Source organism: Spermophilus citellus, assembly GCF_964194105.1.
Source record: "Spermophilus citellus genome assembly, chromosome: 6".
In the NCBI taxonomy this organism is placed as follows: Eukaryota; Metazoa; Chordata; class Mammalia; order Rodentia; family Sciuridae; genus Spermophilus; species Spermophilus citellus.
In genome coordinates this window covers 88625207-88644611 of record NC_138187.1, presented here as the reverse complement: position 1 = coordinate 88644611, position 19405 = coordinate 88625207, and the positions used below count along the sequence as shown (strand labels likewise).

Genomic DNA, 19405 nt, shown 5'->3' with positions numbered 1-19405 from the left:
TAAAAAATGTGTGGGAATGGTACTAAATCTGCAGTAAGGACTTCCTTCTCATTGTTCTATATATAACCTCATGCCAAAGATCAGTAGTGTTTGATACATACCTAACCGGCATGGTCCTCAAAACGAAGTTCATGAAATCTAAAGGATATTTTGCTGCAGCTATATTTCATTTTTGAACAGCACAAGTGTATATGGGATCATGATTCTGCTTTGAAACACCATGTAAATTCAGAACACTGAAATGATATCTTTGCCAAGACTGCATATCACCTTGTTGAAACGGGGGACAATTTCCATTATTCATAAATGGCATCTGTGCAGAATGGTGATAGGTAAGCAAGGTCACATTTAAAAGGAGAGAAACACAATGGATTTTATGAGAACAAAACAAAAAACAAAATCCAGCAACTGCAGCCCAGACACAAGATGAGGAGACCACACACAAGGATTCCTGGCACTGCAGGCGCCCCACGGTGCATGGCTTTGGAGGTCACAGAACCAGAACAGGCCTCAGGGGAATGGCCAACGGGTACAGGAAAAGCTTCTGTGTGTCAGGAGCAAAAATGGGCACACTGAAGTCTTTGGGAAGTTAAGAGTCTTTATTTGTATATCAGGAATAATGAAATTCATTTTTCCAGTTAAAGAGAGAGAACAAGAGGCAGTAAATTTAACAGAAGGACCTCACCTAAGACACCTCATTCTTGTTAAGGACTGAACTCTGTCCCCTCCAAAATTCATGTTAAAGCCCTATCTCATACTGCAACTGTGTTTGGAAACGGGGCCTTCAAAGAAGTTAAGGTTAAATCATATAGAGGATGGACCATAAAACAACAGGACTGGTGTCCACAGGAGAAGAGGAGACTCTAGAGGCATGTGCACAGAGAATGGCCATCCACAGTCATCCACAGACACCTGCCTGGCTGACTCCTTGGCCTTAGCCTCCCAGCACCCAGGATATGAGCAAATGAATGTCTACTGTTTACGCCACTGAGCCTGGGGTTAGTGTTATGGTGTCTGGGCTAATACAACCTCAAGAGGAAAGAGAGGGACAAGAACAGGGACTCCTAGACAGCCTGTCACCTACAAATCTGCTTCTCCTCTGATCATGGCTGCTGCCTGCCATGCACTCTGCCCTTTCTTGGTTTACATTCTGCAATGATTCTCTAAGGGCTTCCTTAAGTGTTTTTCTCTTCCTTCAGGGGAAGAACAGTCTAGAGTGTAAATATTGATGTTTTCCCAAAACTTTTCTCAAGGCACCAGAAAAATGAGACCCAGAAACTCAAACCTCTTTTTCCTTACAATGAACTTTATTAAGGGTATGAAAATCTTACCATCCAACTAACATTGCTTACAGAGATGCCATCTTTACTGCCATGGTATTTAAATATTCTCTTAGGGTCTTCCCTATGACCTAGTGGCAACAGAGGAAAGTGCAACCGATATTGTTTAACTATAATGACAAATCCAGGTTGTCCTTTCTCGCTCTTCCCCACGACAAAGGATTGGAGAATATAGATGCTTCTGAGATTTAGATACTGTCTTCATGAGCTAGCTGTTCTTCACCTGCAGGAAAGAAACCTTTTTCCTAAGAAAAACATCAGCAATGACTAGCCACAGATCTACAGAAGGCAGAATGGACCGTTCTTGATTTATAAACAGTTCCTGGAGGCTTTACCCAGGATTTAACAGGATAGGAAGCCCAGCTGAAAACATGAGCACTTGGAAATCAGTTTCGGTCACCTTTCCATACGTTTTTAAAGCTATCATGGGCTCAGAATAGCGGTAAACTTTCCCATTGGCATGGACCACTGGTCTTTGATTAGTTCACATTCACTAAACACAGAGGCCATGACATGGCTGCATCAGAACAGCTGTGCCCATGAAACTGTTCTTGATGTGGATCCCAATTTTTAAGTTGAAATCCTGAGCAATTTATTTTGTAGAAAAATAGTACATAGTGGTTGGTAGCTTTGGCAGATAACATTTGTGCTAATTTTGGGGAAAACAACCAAAATCAAGAGGGATCAACCTCCAAGGTAGGCCTTCAATGCCAACCAGTAAGGTAAGGACCTCAAATCTTCACCTAACCTTCTGGTCTACCCCGGAAGTTGATTCCTCTTGATTTTGGTTGTTTTCCCCAAAATTAGTACAAATGTTATTTACCAAAACTACCACTACATACTATTTGTAGCATTTCTCATGCTGGTACACTCAGGAACCTGGCAGTCCATGACAGGACACAACAGGAAGAGCAGGAAGTTAATTTGTGCAAATCTGAGTCTAAAACAAGGAGACCATCATTTCTGTGACTTACTGGTAAAAAATAAGTTCAAGAACCTTGATCCGGTTCACAAAGAACAATGTGGTAATAGACATAAATAGAAAAAACTGCTACTAAGTCATATTTCAGCTTTTTTTTTTTTTAATGTCTTTCTGGAGTCTGGAAAAACTCATTTTCCCCCAATAAATCACTTCTTAAAGTCTCAACAGGAAAAAAAAAATTAGATTCTAACTTGAAAAAAACGTACTTTATATTTATTCAGTGTTCTTTCATATCCCAGTACCTCTGCCCTCCTTTTTCTTTAACTTTTCTGATGTGCCAAGGTTGACTTTCTGTGGAGTAAGAACTAAAAAGCCATGCTTTGTAGATAAAATCATGCTTTAATTCCTCCGGCCTTGCACAACGGTTGATTTTTCTCGGACCTCTATCAATCCTACTGCAGAAACCCCCCTATCCCAGAGGAGTGGTCTCTAGGACTTGTTTTTGGGGAGGGGGAGTTTTTGCTTTTGATGCATTTCGTGCCCCAAAACCAGCAGAACTATGTGAACACTGTATATCCCCCATGTTGTGGGAAACAAAGAATTAATGGGTATGTTTTCCCTTGCAGATTTATCCATGACGTGTTTGGTGGTCCAAGGACTCTGTTTAAAAGAGCTCAATATCAAGATTCTTAAAGTCTCTTAGAGAAATAAAATAATAAGACATAAAAAAGCAGGAGAAATGTAAACACCAGGTCAGATGTCAAACTGCAGCAGGAGCGCTCAAAGAGTATCAGATACTTGAGTTGGCCAAGCCTCTGAGTCACAAGGCCCTAACGGGAGCACTTGCCTGTGGGAAACGGGAAGAGGGTGGCTTTTTCCCTCCTTAATTTGGGATGGTTCAGCAGAAGTGCTTTAGTAAAACTTCTCATGAATATAAAAAACCCACTAATGAATAAAAATGAGATTAGAGCATGGCTTACAGATGACGGGTGACTTCCCGCCCTCCCTGCACAACGCTGTCTAGGAGTCATGGTGCACGGGTGGTGTGGGACCCACCTATGTGGCCAGTATACCCTCCCATCAAAGACAGACAGCCTTCAGTGTAGCCCCTTTAGGACCTGCCTCAGCTGACACTCTACCTGCCCAACCCTACAGCCTCTTGTCCCTTTTGAAAGGGGTGGGTCCCAAGGGCCTCTTTAGGGCAGTGCAGCCCGTGTGGGAGGCACCCAGCCTGTGACAGGCAGAAAGCAGGCCACACATGGAGAGGAGGCCATCTGCATGCAGGCAGAGTCCACTGGGATGATCTGGGCCTGAGGAAGTAAAAACTAAACAAGTCCATTGAAGCTGGCCTGAGCCAGGTTTCCACCTCCAGGAGAAGAGCTGCAAATATGGAAAAAGAAAAGGCTAACAGGAAGCTGGCATGCTGGGTGGGGGCTGGAACCTGGATGGGATCCTGACTCCAGCAAGGGTTAGCAGGTACATGCACATCAACACCCTAGCTCTGTTCCCAGAACCAGGCAGCAGCGACACCCTAAGAGCAGTGAGCGTAGCCAATGCCAGGTCTTAGGTTTTAGAAGCTATTTTCTACCAATCCCCTGACAATAACGCCCCCACCACAAGGCCACAGGGAAAAATCAGGCTCTTTGAAGAAATGGCTAATTCCAGGATTGGGGACAGGAAAGAAGATACATTCTGAACATCTTGTTGGGTCAGAAAGAAAAAGCATATCAAAGAATGACAGAGACAAGCTGAAGGGACCAAAAAAAAAAAAAAAAAAAAAAAAAAAAACAGGTACAGGTGGCTCCAACTACGCAAATCCAAGGCAATCTGAGCATCAAAATAAGACATGATACTAATGGAGGATAATACACTTGGTAAACAGCAATCTACCAATTACACCAAGGCAGTAACAAATGAGCTGGAAATTTGCAGGGAATGGCATCATTGCATAGCATCAAGTATCTCCCCACAGATGACCTCCAAATTGGAGCAGTGTGTAGACATCACTAATTAAATGATCAAAGTAAACATCAGAGGGATGAGACAAATGTGAACGGTGTGCCACTAGGAAAGAGGCACCAAAGACTGCAGCCCTTCTTATGCGATATGCCTTGGTTAGTAAGGCATATATGACTAGGTTTTGGGGGATCATATGACGGCTTAACACAATTTATTCTCAAGCTGATCAGGAGGAAAGAACAGTACCTTTATTCTGTGTTTCGTGATTTTTCTGTAAAATCCAAATGAACACTTGGTTTTGTAAGCAGGACATGCGCAGAGAACAACCCCAAACCACATGCTGATACTACCCCCGTGCACTGTGGGCCACCCACCACACGGCAGTGTGCAGAGAAACATTCGCAGCACATATTCCAAGACCTCAGAGGAGGAGGAGATGGGGAGGATATTAAGAGACCCGGCCAGAGGACTGCCTGGCGTGAAAATCATCTCCAAAGGAGGAAGGAAAACGCAAGAAACAAAGGATCATGGGGCTGGAAATGATGCCTTTAGCAAGAGAACAGAAAGGACAGGAGGAGGGGAGGCATCCCGTTAGGAGACTCTTTATGCCCGACAGTCCTCAGACAGGAGCTCCTGCCCCATTTTTTAGAAGATCCTCTACTCTCTCTTCCTAGCACATTTGCATTCTGAGGTTCTGGAGGATTCTGGAAGCAGGAAAATCATCTCCTTTCACTACAAACTGGGCACATAAGGAAATGCTGCGGCTGACCCTGTTCCATGTGGGGACCCCACTTGGATCCCCAGAGTAACTAGACAGATTATTTAAGCTGACTGATACAGAAAAAGAGGCCTTCTGGGAGCTTCTGTTATCTGACAGCAAAAACTTCTGAGGAATGAGGACGGCCATAAATCCCCTCTTTGGGGCAGCTTCTACTCAGAGAGAGACAGCAGGAGTAGACCCACCACAACCCCCTGTCTGGAGGAACTCCGTGACCACAAAGATGAAGAGCCCACTCACACCTGCAGAAACAAGCGTTATCTCGCACTTTCTTATCTCCCATTGGTTCTCTTACACAATTTCTCCTTCTCAAAGAACTCTGTTTACTCTTGCAGAGAAGCCTTCTCTGCCCGCTGCAGACACTCCTGATTCTAACAGCCTCTTTGACCCGCTCCTGAGTGTTCCTGCGCAGGAACACGGAACTGTACATCATCCCCCTCCACCACCCTCCTTGCCTCTGTTGCCAGTTTAATCCATGGGATTGCAGTCTCTTAACCTAAGAGGGTACAGGAGAAGGTTTCCCCTCCCTGATATCAATAAGGATGTCCTAACCAAAGTAGGCATTTATTTCCATGCAGGAGGGTACATGGCAGAATAGAGGGGGCAGAGAAAGAGTGGCAGGTTGAATAGTCTCCTCTCCTTCCTACCAATGTGGATGGTATAAGGATCCATTCGTAAGTGACAGCACAGTCCAGGGGGACAACTGCAGTCCAGCCTGGGTTCCATCATTCATCTTTAGGATGACCCCTTATCAGGAGCGATTGGCAAGACCTCCCAGGTAGTGATGGGGTGAGGGAGCGGAGGTTGAGGCCAGTTCTTCCACTGAGTTCACATCCTCCAATAGGAGAAAGAGCGAAGGAAAAAAGGGACCTCTACTAACCCTGCGGGAATGGGGAGAGGCCTGGTTCTGACTTCCTTCAGAATAGAGCTTCGACTTCATGGTCTCATCTTCTTAACCTTCCCACTCCAGTGCCTCTGGCTTTTCAGCCTCATTGTGTTTATTTTAGGAGAGACTCATTCAGAACTTCCTAAACCGATGTGAGTTTGAACCCAGACATACTGTGCCATCACCAGAAGAATTTAAGGACTCACACGGGGAACTGCCTGGTTTTCCATCAGAACCGGTCCCCCTGCTCACCTCACCTGAAGTTCACCATACATGTTTCCAGGGGAGCAAACCATACCATCTGAGCCAGTGGAGCTCACAGGAACAGATGAGGAATACTTTTCACACAAATCACTTTAAGGCCATTGTTACATCTCACTGTTCATACAATATAGGCCTGAGTAAAGGCCAAAGAAAGGGCAAATAAACAAAAGTACATACAAAATTAGCCAATATTCACAAAAAGGAAGAAACCAAATATTTCCAGAGCTGACCATGTCTCGTCTTGAGATGATTTTTAAGTAAAAATCTGACCTTATCTCCTTGCCTAAGTGACAATGAAGTCTAATTTACTTGAAATGATAACCAGCACATTTTCTTTTTAAATAGTCTGAATATCTGTAACAATGTACTGGAGAAATCTGTTAGGCCTTTACCTGGCTTTCATGCTCAAAAGCATTTAAAGCACAGCTAACACAGTCTTCTTTTCTTCCTCAGAAGATTTTATAACATGTTGGAAAACACTAAAATGTCTCTAGATGCATGGAGTTGGAAGGGTTTTTTTAAAAGCCCCCTAAGGTATAGCCTAGATTTCTCCTAAATTCAAAATATTGTAGGTCAATTTAGAAAACCCAAATTCATCAGAAAGAAGGAAAATTTCTTCTTCAGAACTACACAGAACCCATTTTTCCCTTTGCACTACAGCTAGTACATTTTTGCTTTCCAATCCGTGCTGAGGACTAATGATATGAGAGAGTTCTTCCTTATAAGCTGTCATGGTTTGGAATGCGAGGTATCCCCCAAAAGCTCATGTGTGGGACAACACAGGAATATAGCAATGAGTGAAATGATCAGTCATGAGAGCTGTGACATAATCAGTGGATTAACCCACTGGTGGATTAATAATTTGAAAGGACTACGGTACTGGGTGGTAAATATAGGCGGTTAGGGTGTAGATGGAGGAAGTAGGTCACTGGGGGTTTGTCTTTGGGGTGTATATTTTGTCCCTGGCACCTTGCTCTCTCTCTGTTTCCTGTTGCTGAGCAGCCTTCTTGCTCCATGCTTTTCCACCATGATGCTCTGCCTCACCTCATCCCCAGAAGGATGAAGTTAGCTGCCCATGAACAGAACCTCTGAAACCATGAACCAAGATAAACTGTGCCCCCTTTAAGTTGTTCCTTTCAGGTATTTTGGTCACAGCAAAGCAAAGCTAACATGTATGACATTCAAATACTGCAATAGTTTCCTTCGTACCAGGGAAGGTATGGTTGCTTGGATAAATAGAAGCCAACCGCCAAAGACGACCATCCATGACAGTGTTCGTTTTTATTACATTTGCAGGTCAAAACCTTTTCAAAGGCACCTTTGTCAAGTAATTTTTTTTTTTAAAGGAAAAATCCATCAACAGTCCCAGACATTAAAAGACAGCAATCACGCTGCCCTTTAGACTGTCTTCAGGCCCTGGCTTCCTGAAGACACTCCTTGAAACATTACAGTTCAGCTCTCATGACCCACTAAGACAACAGCTGCCTTAAATGCAGGTTGCCCCTCTGCTCAGTTAATTTATTCATGACAGAAAACATCTCTGCCTCTGCTTGGAGGGGAAGAAGCCAGCTCGGCTCTCCTCCCATTTGCACCAAAGAAAAGAGCAAAGTTGTCACGATCTAAAACGTTGTCATTTTCCATCAGAAGGAAAGAGGTGACTCAACATGCAGGGTTGTCACAGGAAGGCCCCTGCTGACTGTAAACCTGTCATCATTAGCAGCTGCTGGGAAACACTGCTAGGCTCACACAGTCGAAACCCCATTCAGATATCTCCTCATTATAAGTTGTTACGTTAAGATTCTGCTATGAAACTTCCTGTCATCTCCGACATGATAGGTAATACGTTGCCTTTACAATTCAGCAGAGCTGGATTTCACGGCGTCTGTTCTGATTGTATCAGGCTGGATTTAATAAAAGCTCTGATGGACCTGGTAACATAAAAATAAGTGCTAACACTTGCGAAATGAACTCTCCCTGTCACTATGGTGTCTGGAGCAAGTTTCTGGCTGATTTAGGAGCAGAGCTTCTCGTGGAATGGAAGATCTTTGTGCTTTCACTATTTACCATATCCTTTAGGTGTGTCTGGACAGCACCGAACCCTACAGAAGAGACTTGAAACAAGAAGAAAGAATTTACGTATGAATACTTGATTAAGATCTCCACCATCACCACTGACAAATCCTTAGGAGAAAATCTGCTTCAATGGCTGGTGACCCCCTTAGAAAGTAAGAGAGAAAGGAATACTCGACAGGAAAGTACTTGGTTTTCTCTGAGCTATAGACAAGGCTCATGTGAGTCTCTCAGTAAGGAAGGGATGGTGTCATGCAGTGATACCTTTCACTGCCACTTTATAAGCCCTCACCTTATGTACGCATACCCTTGTAGCCTTTGTGATTTGGCAGAGTCCCACTAGCACTTACCTGATTTTTGCAGAACCTAAAATGATAGAGCTGTTCTACAGAGACACTGGGAATACAGAGTGGGTGACTGAGAAGGAATGGGGAGATACAGCGAGCACACTACCAAGAAAACCATCTCTGGCTGTCCAAATTATGAAGAATTCCTCAGTTTTCACTATAAATGTGGCAGGCACCTTGTTTAAACTTAGATATACTAGAGCCATCAAAAAGTGGCTCATTCTTCCAAAGAAGCATCATTTCCTAAATGCTATATATCAATGATATTTTAGGACACTATAAAGAGAAATCAACCAGTAAGATATTCTCTATCGGAAAACCATAAATGATTATTAAAAGCCCTGACAACTCCAAGTAATTATTGAACATTAAGTTACCTTAAGAAATCAATCTTTTCTATGAACTTCTCAATAACCAAGTTCAAGCACATTGATACAGTTTCTGCTCTTGTTTTCAGAGGTCAAGAAACTTTAAACAAAGCAAAAATCTCACCTTTCCAATTAGCCTGCTTCCAAAGAAAGGAAAGTTACACAACTACATGTCAACCCAGAGCCTACTGCCACTTTATTTAAGTCAAATTAAATAGATAAATCAGTTCCTTTTATCTTTAAAAATCTTCAAATCCCAGAGTAGAGCGCCCTTGCATTTGGTACAAACTCTGCATATTAAGAGCTATTAATGAACATGACAAGAAGTATCCTTTCTTTGTAATTGTTCTCCTATGAACAAATAATCTGGGCTCAGAAATATAGTAAATATATATTTTGGGTGTGTAACATTAAAAAAAAATTATGTAAGCAAATTCCTGTTTCACTTAGAAATCCTAAGCCGTAAGGCAACTATAAAATACAGCAAAACCACCAATAAATCTGTATGTAGCACATAGAACTACAGAATGATGGTCCTCGGGTTTGTTTCCAGTTCTATAAAATACATCAAAATGAGAAATGCCAGGTTTCACAACAGCAGGCAAAGTGGCAGCAAATTAGCAGAACCCTGTGCCCGAGGATTGAGAGCACTTACTTTGCTTTCAGCGTCTCCTCCTGGAAATTCCAGTGTGGATCTTCCACCAGTTGCAATTCCCTTAACACCCTTCCAGGCTTGTAGGCTGCGTTGATTATCATGCTAAGAACCTGTTGGGGAAAAGACACCCTCGATGAAGTGCAATCGTGGGCATTCCTGTTGAAAAAAAAAGGCCACACCCTGACACTTCAAAGGTGTTCACCCAACACCCCATTAAAGTGCTGTGACCAAGTCTGATAGAACACTGTAGGCTAACGCTGAGCTGACGCACACACAGAGATGGAAAGGGTGCCACATCCATTCATCTGTTGAAGGACACCTAGGTTGGTTTCATAGCTTAGCTATTGTGAATTGAGCTGCGATAAACACTGATGTGGCTGCATCACTGTAGTATGCTGATTTTAACTACTTTGGATACATACCAAGGTGTCAAATGGTGGATCCATTCCTAGTTTTCTGAGAAATCTCCATACCGTTTTCCAGAGTGGTTACACCAATTTGCAGTCCCACCAACAATGTATGAGTGTACCTTTTTTCCCACATCCTCACCAACATTTATTGCTACTTGTATTCTTGATAATTGCCATTCTGACTGGAGTGAGGTAAAATCTCAGTGTAGTTTTAATCTGCATTTCTCTAATGGCTAGAGATGTGAAATAATCCAATCCCAAGAGGCCAAAGTTTAGATATTCTCTCTGATATGTATATGCTAACATACAACAAGGGGGTGGGGAGAATAGAAGTTCGGTGGATTAAATAAAGGGAAACAAAGGGAAGGGAACTGAGAAAGGAACAGGAAAGACAGTGGAAGGAATCTGACATAACTTTCCTATATACACACATGAACACGCCACAGTAAATCTCCACATCATGTACATCCACAAGACTGGGATCCTAATTAGAATAAGATATACTCCATTTTGTACAAATATGTCAAAATAGACTCTACCATCATGTATAACTAAAAAGAACAATTTTTTAAAAAAAGAAAGTAAGGATGCTGCGTCCAACCCCTCTGGCTAGGAAATGAGAATGGCTCAAGACGGGGGCAGGTGTTTTTAACTCTTCTGGCTGTGGAGAAATGGAACATCTCCTCCAAAAAGCAGTTCATTATTCTTCAACAGGAGTATCTTCACTAGGATAGGTTATGGAGATTTCATTTTATTTTTAAAAGACATATTTCATAAGGAACCAATGAAACTGAGACAATACGCTTAGGCCAACACTTCCAGAGAGACTTCAGACACCTATAGGGAGGGTAAGGAATCATTTGAAATCCATTTAATCCTGGCTCAATCTGTGTACATCTAACACTAGGACAATTCTCTTGGAGAAGTGGGTGTTTTCAAAGGTAGTCTGGACCATCTAGTATCCTGCGCCTCCTCATTCCCCTTCATTATTTCCCTTCATTATCCTATTATCCTATTCCCCTCATTCCCAAGTTCCAAATCCAAGGAAATAAGGATGTGGTCCCTGCCCACTATGGGGCTCCCAGAAAGACCAGGCAGTTCCAATCTCAGAGTCCCAACAGCAGGCTTTGAGGAGATAGATGTTCCCGTTAATCTTCAATGTGCTTCTTTAATGAAGAGAATGGGAACTCAGACCCCTTGGGCACTGTGCCCTATTCTAAGGGCTCCCTCATCCAAGGCAGGACTACGCCAAGGCGCTGAAAAGCCACGAGGCAGTACAGGCAGTTTGGGTGAGTTTATGTCTTCTGTATTAGAATAATCATCTGATTCTCTTCATTGTCTGTACAATTTAAGAAACTGAGTTTAAGATAAATTTAATTAGAACTGGCTGCAAGAATGCACAAAGTGTTTATCAACAGACAATAACATTTCCAGATTCTTTTCATTGTGATTAGCAGAGAAAACCCCAGAGCTACATTTTATTTGCCGCATATCGCAATGTATTTTGTGACTATGAAAAGAACACGTCTGCCAGAATTCAATTCAGCCTGGGAACAGGCAGCAATTAAATTATAAAAAGCATTCGATATTGAATATTTTTTCCCACGGCTTTTCCTGACATCACATCACTCACCTCCAAATTCAACAAGGTCTCTATAAAACATGGGAATTGTGAGCTGTGTTATTTGCAGGTATGTGACACCTTGAGGGCATTGTAGTTTCCCACGAAAAGAACCAAGCAGGCAGTGGCTGTCACTATCTGGAGCTTGAGTGAACCATTGCACCTTGCAAAGCATGAGATACAATTCAACACACTCTTGATCAGGGAGTCGCAGGGAGCCTGCCCCCAACCTACAGAGCCCTGGGTGTGAGCATCGAAGAGTATACCCAATAAACCAACGTGAGCAAGTCAGAGAGGAAAGTCACACTAGACAGCAATGCCTCGCTGCATTCTTGGAGCTCAAGAAGTGTGGCCAGAGCAGACTTCTAAAACCAAGTTCCCCCAGGGGTTACAGTGGAAAAGCAATAATCTTTCTAGTTGAACTGATCTGGGATCACATCACAGTTCCACCCCTTAGAAGCTACAGGTCCTTGGGCAAGATGCTTAGCTGTCTTTCCTCACCTGTACATGGGGCATTGCCACCTGCCCGGTTCACAGGGTTATTATGGGAACAAGGTACCATGTTGGCTTACAAAAGATGCTCAAGGGTAGTCCTCTTCTGGCTGTGAGCAGTCTCCTCATTGACCCATATCTCTATTTTCTCACTATCTCCTGGCCCTTCCACTTGTATCTGTTTCTAGTCCTGCATTTTTGGAAATAAACTCTCCTTAGAAGTTCCTTGAGGTTTTCATAACTCTCATTTTTAGAAAAAATTTTCTCAAAAAAATAGGCTGTATAGTAATTCTTCAATTCTCAACTTACCCAAATCCAGCTCTACACACACCACACACACACACACACACACACACACACACACACACATACACACACAAGGCTTTGGAAAAGGGCCCCAAGAACTTCATGAGCAAATCTAGGCAGTGGTCTCCATCTCTCTGGACCTGAGTAACCCCACAGTGCCTCCAGAGGGCCAACCCTCCATACCCCTGGTTCCCCTGCCTTAGCTCAACCAGGCTCAGAAATGTGTTTAGAAAGTGGGAGCGGTGAGAAAATGGGACAGAGGGCAGGATAATGAGGGGGAAGGAGGCCCAGGAGCACAGGCTTGGGTGTTGTTGCAGGTAATTCCACAGGGCAAGAAACAAACACCCAGAAGATGCTCGGCTGACTGAGCCACCCTGTAAATGTGAACCTCCTGTCCCCTCACACTCCCTTCCCTGTGCAGTGTCACCACTGAAAAGTCTACACAAGTGGAATGGGAATTTTTTTTTTCCTGTTCATCTTATGAAATTCTGTGGTCCCATGATTTCTTTCCATTTTCCCTCTCATGAAAGCTCACAGAACACCAAAAGTTTGAGATCTCCAACCTCAACAAGATCATATAGTTACAATGATTCAAAATACAGGCAACCATTTATTACAAAGTAATTTCTTTATGTGTCTAAGTCAGAAAAACACTTTGAAACACAAATATGGCTCCCGCAGCTGGAGTGAGATGACTGAACGGGTAAGATTCCCAGCCTGCAAATTTGTATCTATAGATAGAATTGTAGTGACCATGGGGACAGGTCTCTTTGGAGTAGATTTTAGAGGCAGGGAAACATGAGGGAAAATATTCTTTCTCTTGAGGGGTCAGAAAGGAACAAGCCCAAAAGAGCCTCTACTCTTTCAATGGACCTTCCCTGCTTTCCAGGGGCCACAGTTATAAAAACAAGCTTTCTGCAGAAATCAGGATACATCAAAGGCTGTCATGGACCCAAAAGATTTTCTCTTTTCAACCTCAAAATCAGAGGGAATGGAGCTAATTTTATGGAAAAAAAAATTTCTAAAGTCAAATTGTGAAGAAATACTCTGCTTCTTCAGCCATATTTCCCTAGAGGGCATTTCCCTGCAGAAGGGCATCTTAGGTGGGAAGTTGCAAGAGGGATGAAATGAGAAAAGACGCGCACTTGGTTCACCTGGTGTGAACTGCAGAGATTTTATTTTCGTAACCTCATGTAAGTGGAGAATGCTAATTTAAAAGTGGCTCCTTTGGGAAAGCAGAGTTGGGGGATTGGAAGCCTCGCTGCGGTGCTGCCCCTTTCTCCTAAGTCATGTGGCACTTACCCTACCGTGGGTCAAGGCCTACTTCCTCAACAGTGCTGTGGAGACCTGGCCTTACAACTCCTGGACATGGAAATGAAGGAAGATGTGCTTATGAGATAAAAGAGGAACCATATCTTCTGATGATGTCAGAGAAAAGCAAGATAGTTTTGAAAAGAAAACTTCCTAACTTTCCATTTTGTCTCTCCAAAACTGACTGCTGCCTGGGCATGACCCAGGATTGGTGTTGCTGCACTGAATCCACTCCCCAAACTACCCAAGGATTGCCATCACACTCATCTCTCCTCTCACCTTTGAGTCCTAAAGTTTTAATAATAATGATATTTGACACATCTTACCTAATCTAGAATGCCACTGCCTTAGACATTCTGCTCTACACCTTGTTAGTGCTCTCTGTGAGCTGACCCCATGGGCAGCCCCTACCCCTGGAGAGAAGGCATGCCTGGTGACATCAGCTTCACCCAACCATGCTGGCACCGGATCTTGGACTTCCACACTCCAGACTTCAGCAGATACCTATGTGTTGCATAAGCCACCCAGTCTTGAGATTCTATGACATCCCAAGATGACTAGGACATCTTCCCCTCCTGCACGGCCACTATGCTCCTCTCCACTGCGTCATTTCCCTTAATGTGCAAATGTGCAGTAATATTTCCCTTCTTCAACAAAAAAGTTCCCCTTCATTCCTTATCTATCTCACTCACCTCATTTCTCTACTCCCTCTTATGGTAAAATCCTTCAGAATCAACTACACCCATAGACTCTTCTTCATCCTCCCTGGTACTCAATCCAATGGAACCTCACAGACTATAGGAAATATGAAACCATGAGTCAAAATAGACCTTTTTTCTTTCTAAGCTGATTATCTCAGGCACTGTTACAGTGACAGAAAGCTGACTAATGTTCTCAAAACATCCTTACAGCCCTTCTGTACTCAAAAAGAACTCAAAAAGTCCCCCAAAAGAAAGGCCTCCCTTGAATGTGGCCCCACAATGGCACCGTCCCAGATGGCATTTCCAGTCCTCTCATGGATGATTATTCTATAATATTGCTTACTGGTTTGTTTTCCATCCACCCTCACTAGAACATAAGCAGAAACCAGAGACTTAATACTGCTGAATTCAGAGCAGCCATAATACAAGTGACAATAGGAGGTACCCAAGAGACTATGTTTTTGAATTTGTTCAATGAATTTCAACATGGTCCCAGAGATTAGATAAAACTATTCTGTTCATCTAAAAACTAATTCACTGCAAGAATTTACTTGATCCCATCTGATCCATGTGAATGGAGATCCAGGAGGTATCACTTGCCACTGATTTTCATCACTACCAAGTCCCATTCTGGGGGTGATGAGAAAGTTCAACAAGTCTAACTCGTCTTCTCTGTGGGAAAATAATAAAGAGCCATAACAGTAAAAACTCTGCTGCCCTTTTCTTTCACCAACTTTGCAGACATTATCCGGCATTATCACAGACCATGCATGTGTTACCGTTGGCATGCGCCCACGAGCATGGCACATTGTTCTTAATGGATTAGCTAATGTCCAGCATAAACTTAAGACACCAGCAACAGAAACAACGGAAGACTTTCAAGAGGCATGTGAGCATCTGTTTTGGATTCTGACTGAATGGGGTGTCGGCTAGGCAAGACATTTCCTCCGTCCAGTATTCCCAGGAAAGTTCCCTGGTGTGAGACCACAACTACTACTACCTCAGTACCTTCTCCCTCCCTTCCACTGATAGACACATGGCTACCTTGAGGAGTGACAGCCATCCTCCTCCACATTTCCATACACGGAGAAGGCTGCTTCAGATAGCTGCTCTCTGGGTTTCCACATGAAGGGCTTTCTAGTTAAAAGTTAAAAAAGAGAGCCATCCTCCAAAAAAAAAAAAAAAAAAAGTGCTCAGAGAAGTAAAACGAAAGAGAAACTAAACAAGCTATCTCAGAACTCAACCAAATGTGGGGGAAAAACAATCAAAACAGAGATTGAAGGATATAGCTTAAAGGATGAGCCAAGTGGCAGAAATATAAACTACAAACACCAACTGAAGCCAGATTCTAAACTGCTTAAGCCCACTAGAAGGTTCCAAGGTGGGGTAGCCAGAGCTGCAGTCACTTTACCTCTTCAAAATGGCAGAGTGAGGGGTCATATCATTCTCTGCCTGGGGCCACCACAGTCCTGTCTTCCTCCAGCTGGGCCGGGCGGGAGGAAGACAAAACCAGCAATATGAAGCAGCCAATATGAAGCATGTGAAGCTTGCTGGAGGGAGACTTGAACAAGGGAGGAGGACCAGTAAGGGGTGCTTCTCCAAGAAGCCAACTTCCATCCTCAGCTTCTTGTCAAAGCACCAAATAGCACTGAACGCCAGATTTTAAAAAGAGCCCACAACTGCTCTAAGAACCCTCGATGACACAGAACTGAGGTCTTTGTTCTAACATGACCACTCTGATTTCCACCTGTATATACGTAGGTACATGGGCTTGTGTGAATGAGCAGGGAAGCAGTAAGCCCCTCCCATCTGCAGGAGGTCCACAGAGGTAGAGACCAAGGTCTTGCTCACCATGACCCCTGGCTCCAGCACAGAGCCTGGCACAGAATCACTGAGGTCCAGGAGGGTGAATGGATGCATGAACCACTGGGTTACATCTTACTCACTGCTGGGCTGCAGAGCTAGAGAGGCATCTGGGATGGTCTGAGAGTCAGCAACTGTCTGCTAGATGATGACTGACTAAACACCTTAGTATCTAAAGCTCTGGAGAGGTGGTAGATACATGAAAAGACACATGTAGAAGAATGTGAGGTAGTGTGTATCTGTATACACAATGCAATACGTATCAGCCAGCAGTGGCTCCTGCAGTCCCCACGTCACCTTCTCCTGCACTTTCTGCAGAGCCAGGAAGATCAAAGCAGCAGAGACACAGAGATGAAAAACCAAGTATCAGAGTAGCCACCCTGACGCTGACATCTCAGACCAGCACTCTCAGCAATGAATTGTTTCCATGGTCACTTTTTGCAAAGTTAAAGTTCTAGTTTACTAGAGCCTGTTTTATTAAACACCTAGCAAAACTTAATGGGTCCTGTCTACACTTGTGCATTCCATGACCAGGCTGCTGATGAGGGTATCCAAGTGACTCTAAGAAGACACAATCAGTAGTAGACTGAGGATAGGGACAGATATATAGAAATAGATGAGACACATGATAGATGATGATGATAGATAGATAAATGGTAGACAGGTAAGTAGATGATAGACAGTAATGATGGAGTAGATGATGGATGGCTGGAGAGTCAGATGATACAGACAGATGCATTAATATCTCTATCTCTCTCTCTCTCTCTCTCTCTCTCTCTCTCTCTATATATATATATATATATATATATATATATTATATTATATATTACATATATATATAATAGAAGATAGGTATGTAAACGATAATTGAGTGGATGAGGTAGAAGAGTGTGAGGTACTGTGGATCTGCATATCTTTTCCATCAGGAACAAGATTCCTGCCTCAGCACAGCAGAAGCACGTTCTAGTCTCACTTTTTTGTCTTATCCTTCTCCCCCGTCAAACTCAAAATCTCTTGATTATACTAAATCTGCAGATTTTATTAGCCTCTCTGATGATCTTCACTAACTGGGATGAAAACTTAAACTGGAAGGAAGGGATGTGCTCACAGAAGCTCATCACTTCCAAGTTTCCTGTGTGTCCAGGGTCCATATATCTTTCTTCTAAGCCTTCTGTCAAGTACCAGAAAGAAGGGGGAAAAAAGATCACCAGGTGTTAATGCATTATGGTGTGGATATGAGGTGTCCACCTAAGGTTCTTCTTAATGCAGGAATATTCAGAGGTAAGTGATTAGATTACTAGAGCTGTAAGCCAATCAGTCTGTCCTGGTTTGAATGGACTGAGTGGTAACTATAGGCAGGTGGGATGTGGTGGAGGAGTGAGTCACTCGGTGTGGGTCCTGGAAGGGCATATATCCCTGGAAGCCGTCCCCATCACCCTCCCCACCCCCTCTGCTTCCTGACCCCACCATGAGCTGAGCAGTTTTTCTCCTCTGGGCTGCCACATCTTAGACCCAGAGCAATGGAGTCAGCCATCTATGGACTGAGACCTCTGAAAATGTGAGCCTCAAATAAACTTTTCCCCCAAAGTTGTTCTAGTTAGGTATTTTGGTCACAGCAATGGAAAAGCTGACTAAATCAAAACATAAAATTTGTTGGTTTTTTCCCCTAGAGATGTTCCTTTCTTAGATTCCAGAACCCAGGCTGCCCAAAAGCACAGTTACAGAGCAGCTACCAGCTCAATTCATGGAAAAGGATTCCTCAGACTCCCTGCTTGAATTGAAATGATACGCACCCCCCATGCCCCCACTGTCACATGATGCAACAAATCTCATGATCCTACACAGGTAAATAGTTTGTCCATCTTTTGGGGACCCTGACACCCTGGGCATGAGAGAAGAAGGATCTGGGATGGAAATGGATGGCAATGATCCTACTGAGCTTGCAGGTTTGGTTTATGATAAACATCATCGCTGACATCTATACCTAAGAGGTCCCACCCTCCATGAGCCTGGCCCCACACATCTCATTAAATGTCTCAGATCTTGAGGGACAAGTGCTCCAACCTGAGTTCATTCACAGGAGATGCCTACAGCTGAATGGACAATCTACTGACTCTGTTTCCACTTTCTCACGGGTCACCTACCTCTTCTCGAGGCACCCATTCTAGAATGGAGGTCAGACACGGACTGACCTCTGGCTCCGTCCAGACCTCACTCAAGTCTCACACACATGAGAGACTTTGGCAATCATTGTGTCAGGAGCTTCCTCCTCTCCAGCACATGGCCCTCTCAGATGGAGCTCAGACCTCACTTCACAGCCTGCGGCCAACCTCTCCAGAGAGCACTCTGCATCACGCCCACAGATGTTATCTAGCTCTAGCAGACCATGCAGAGGGAAAGGGAAACAACCCTCACTTTACATTTTCTGAAGAAACAAAAGTGTTTAAATTTCTAATGCCATCAATGGCCCAGAAAAACAACGCACTCTGACTTGCTTCAATTACCTCATTTTCTTTAAACAAAATGGAATCTGAAGCTACACAGAGGTTCTGGTGCTGAAGGAAGAGCATTAGCATAAATACTGGCTTGGTGGAACTTATATTTTTCTTGAACTCACAGAACTGAAGCAAGCGCTTGCTTTTTTCTTTCTTTCTTCTTGCTGCTTGCATTTTCTAAACATCAGCAAAAAAACACTTTTGTCATCAGAAAACTGCTCTGGTCTGGCTTTTAAGTTTGGTTGCTGGCACCCATCAGAGAATTGATGAGGGGTAACTATTTTTTGATTTGAAAAAATCATTTATTAAATTAAAATGGCCAGCCCCTACAGAGAAGCTGAGGCCAAAGTCCTGTTGTTTGTTAGCACAGCTAGCAGATAACAGAGCTATGGAATGTGCTATGCCAACCAGGCTTGCAGCCAACTTCAAAGAAACCCACCCATTCACTGTATTTTCCCCTTCTGTGCCCGTAACCTGTCACTCATAACCAACACAGGCAGACAGCATGGATCTGATAGCAGTCCATCCCTATGCCATATCATATTGAGGCAGAAATTTTTATGCCTAATTCTGGCTTCGTTTCTTTTTGGATGGAGTTTCCTAACTGCAGGGGTCTT

At 43.4% G+C, this 19405-nt stretch overlaps 1 protein-coding gene across 4 annotated transcripts in view; it reads right to left on the bottom strand.

The window, feature by feature from the left end:
- The window catches only part of SFMBT2 (Scm like with four mbt domains 2), a 221244-nt gene that overhangs the window by 16789 nt on the left and 185050 nt on the right, over window positions 1-19405 (bottom strand). For all 4 annotated transcript variants that reach the window (XM_081297166.1, XM_081297168.1, XM_081297167.1 and 1 more), the window contains one exon: window positions 9590-9699. In XM_081297166.1, coding sequence (XP_081153292.1) covers window positions 9590-9699 — 110 coding nt within the window. The remainder of the gene's footprint in view (window positions 1-9589; window positions 9700-19405) is intronic.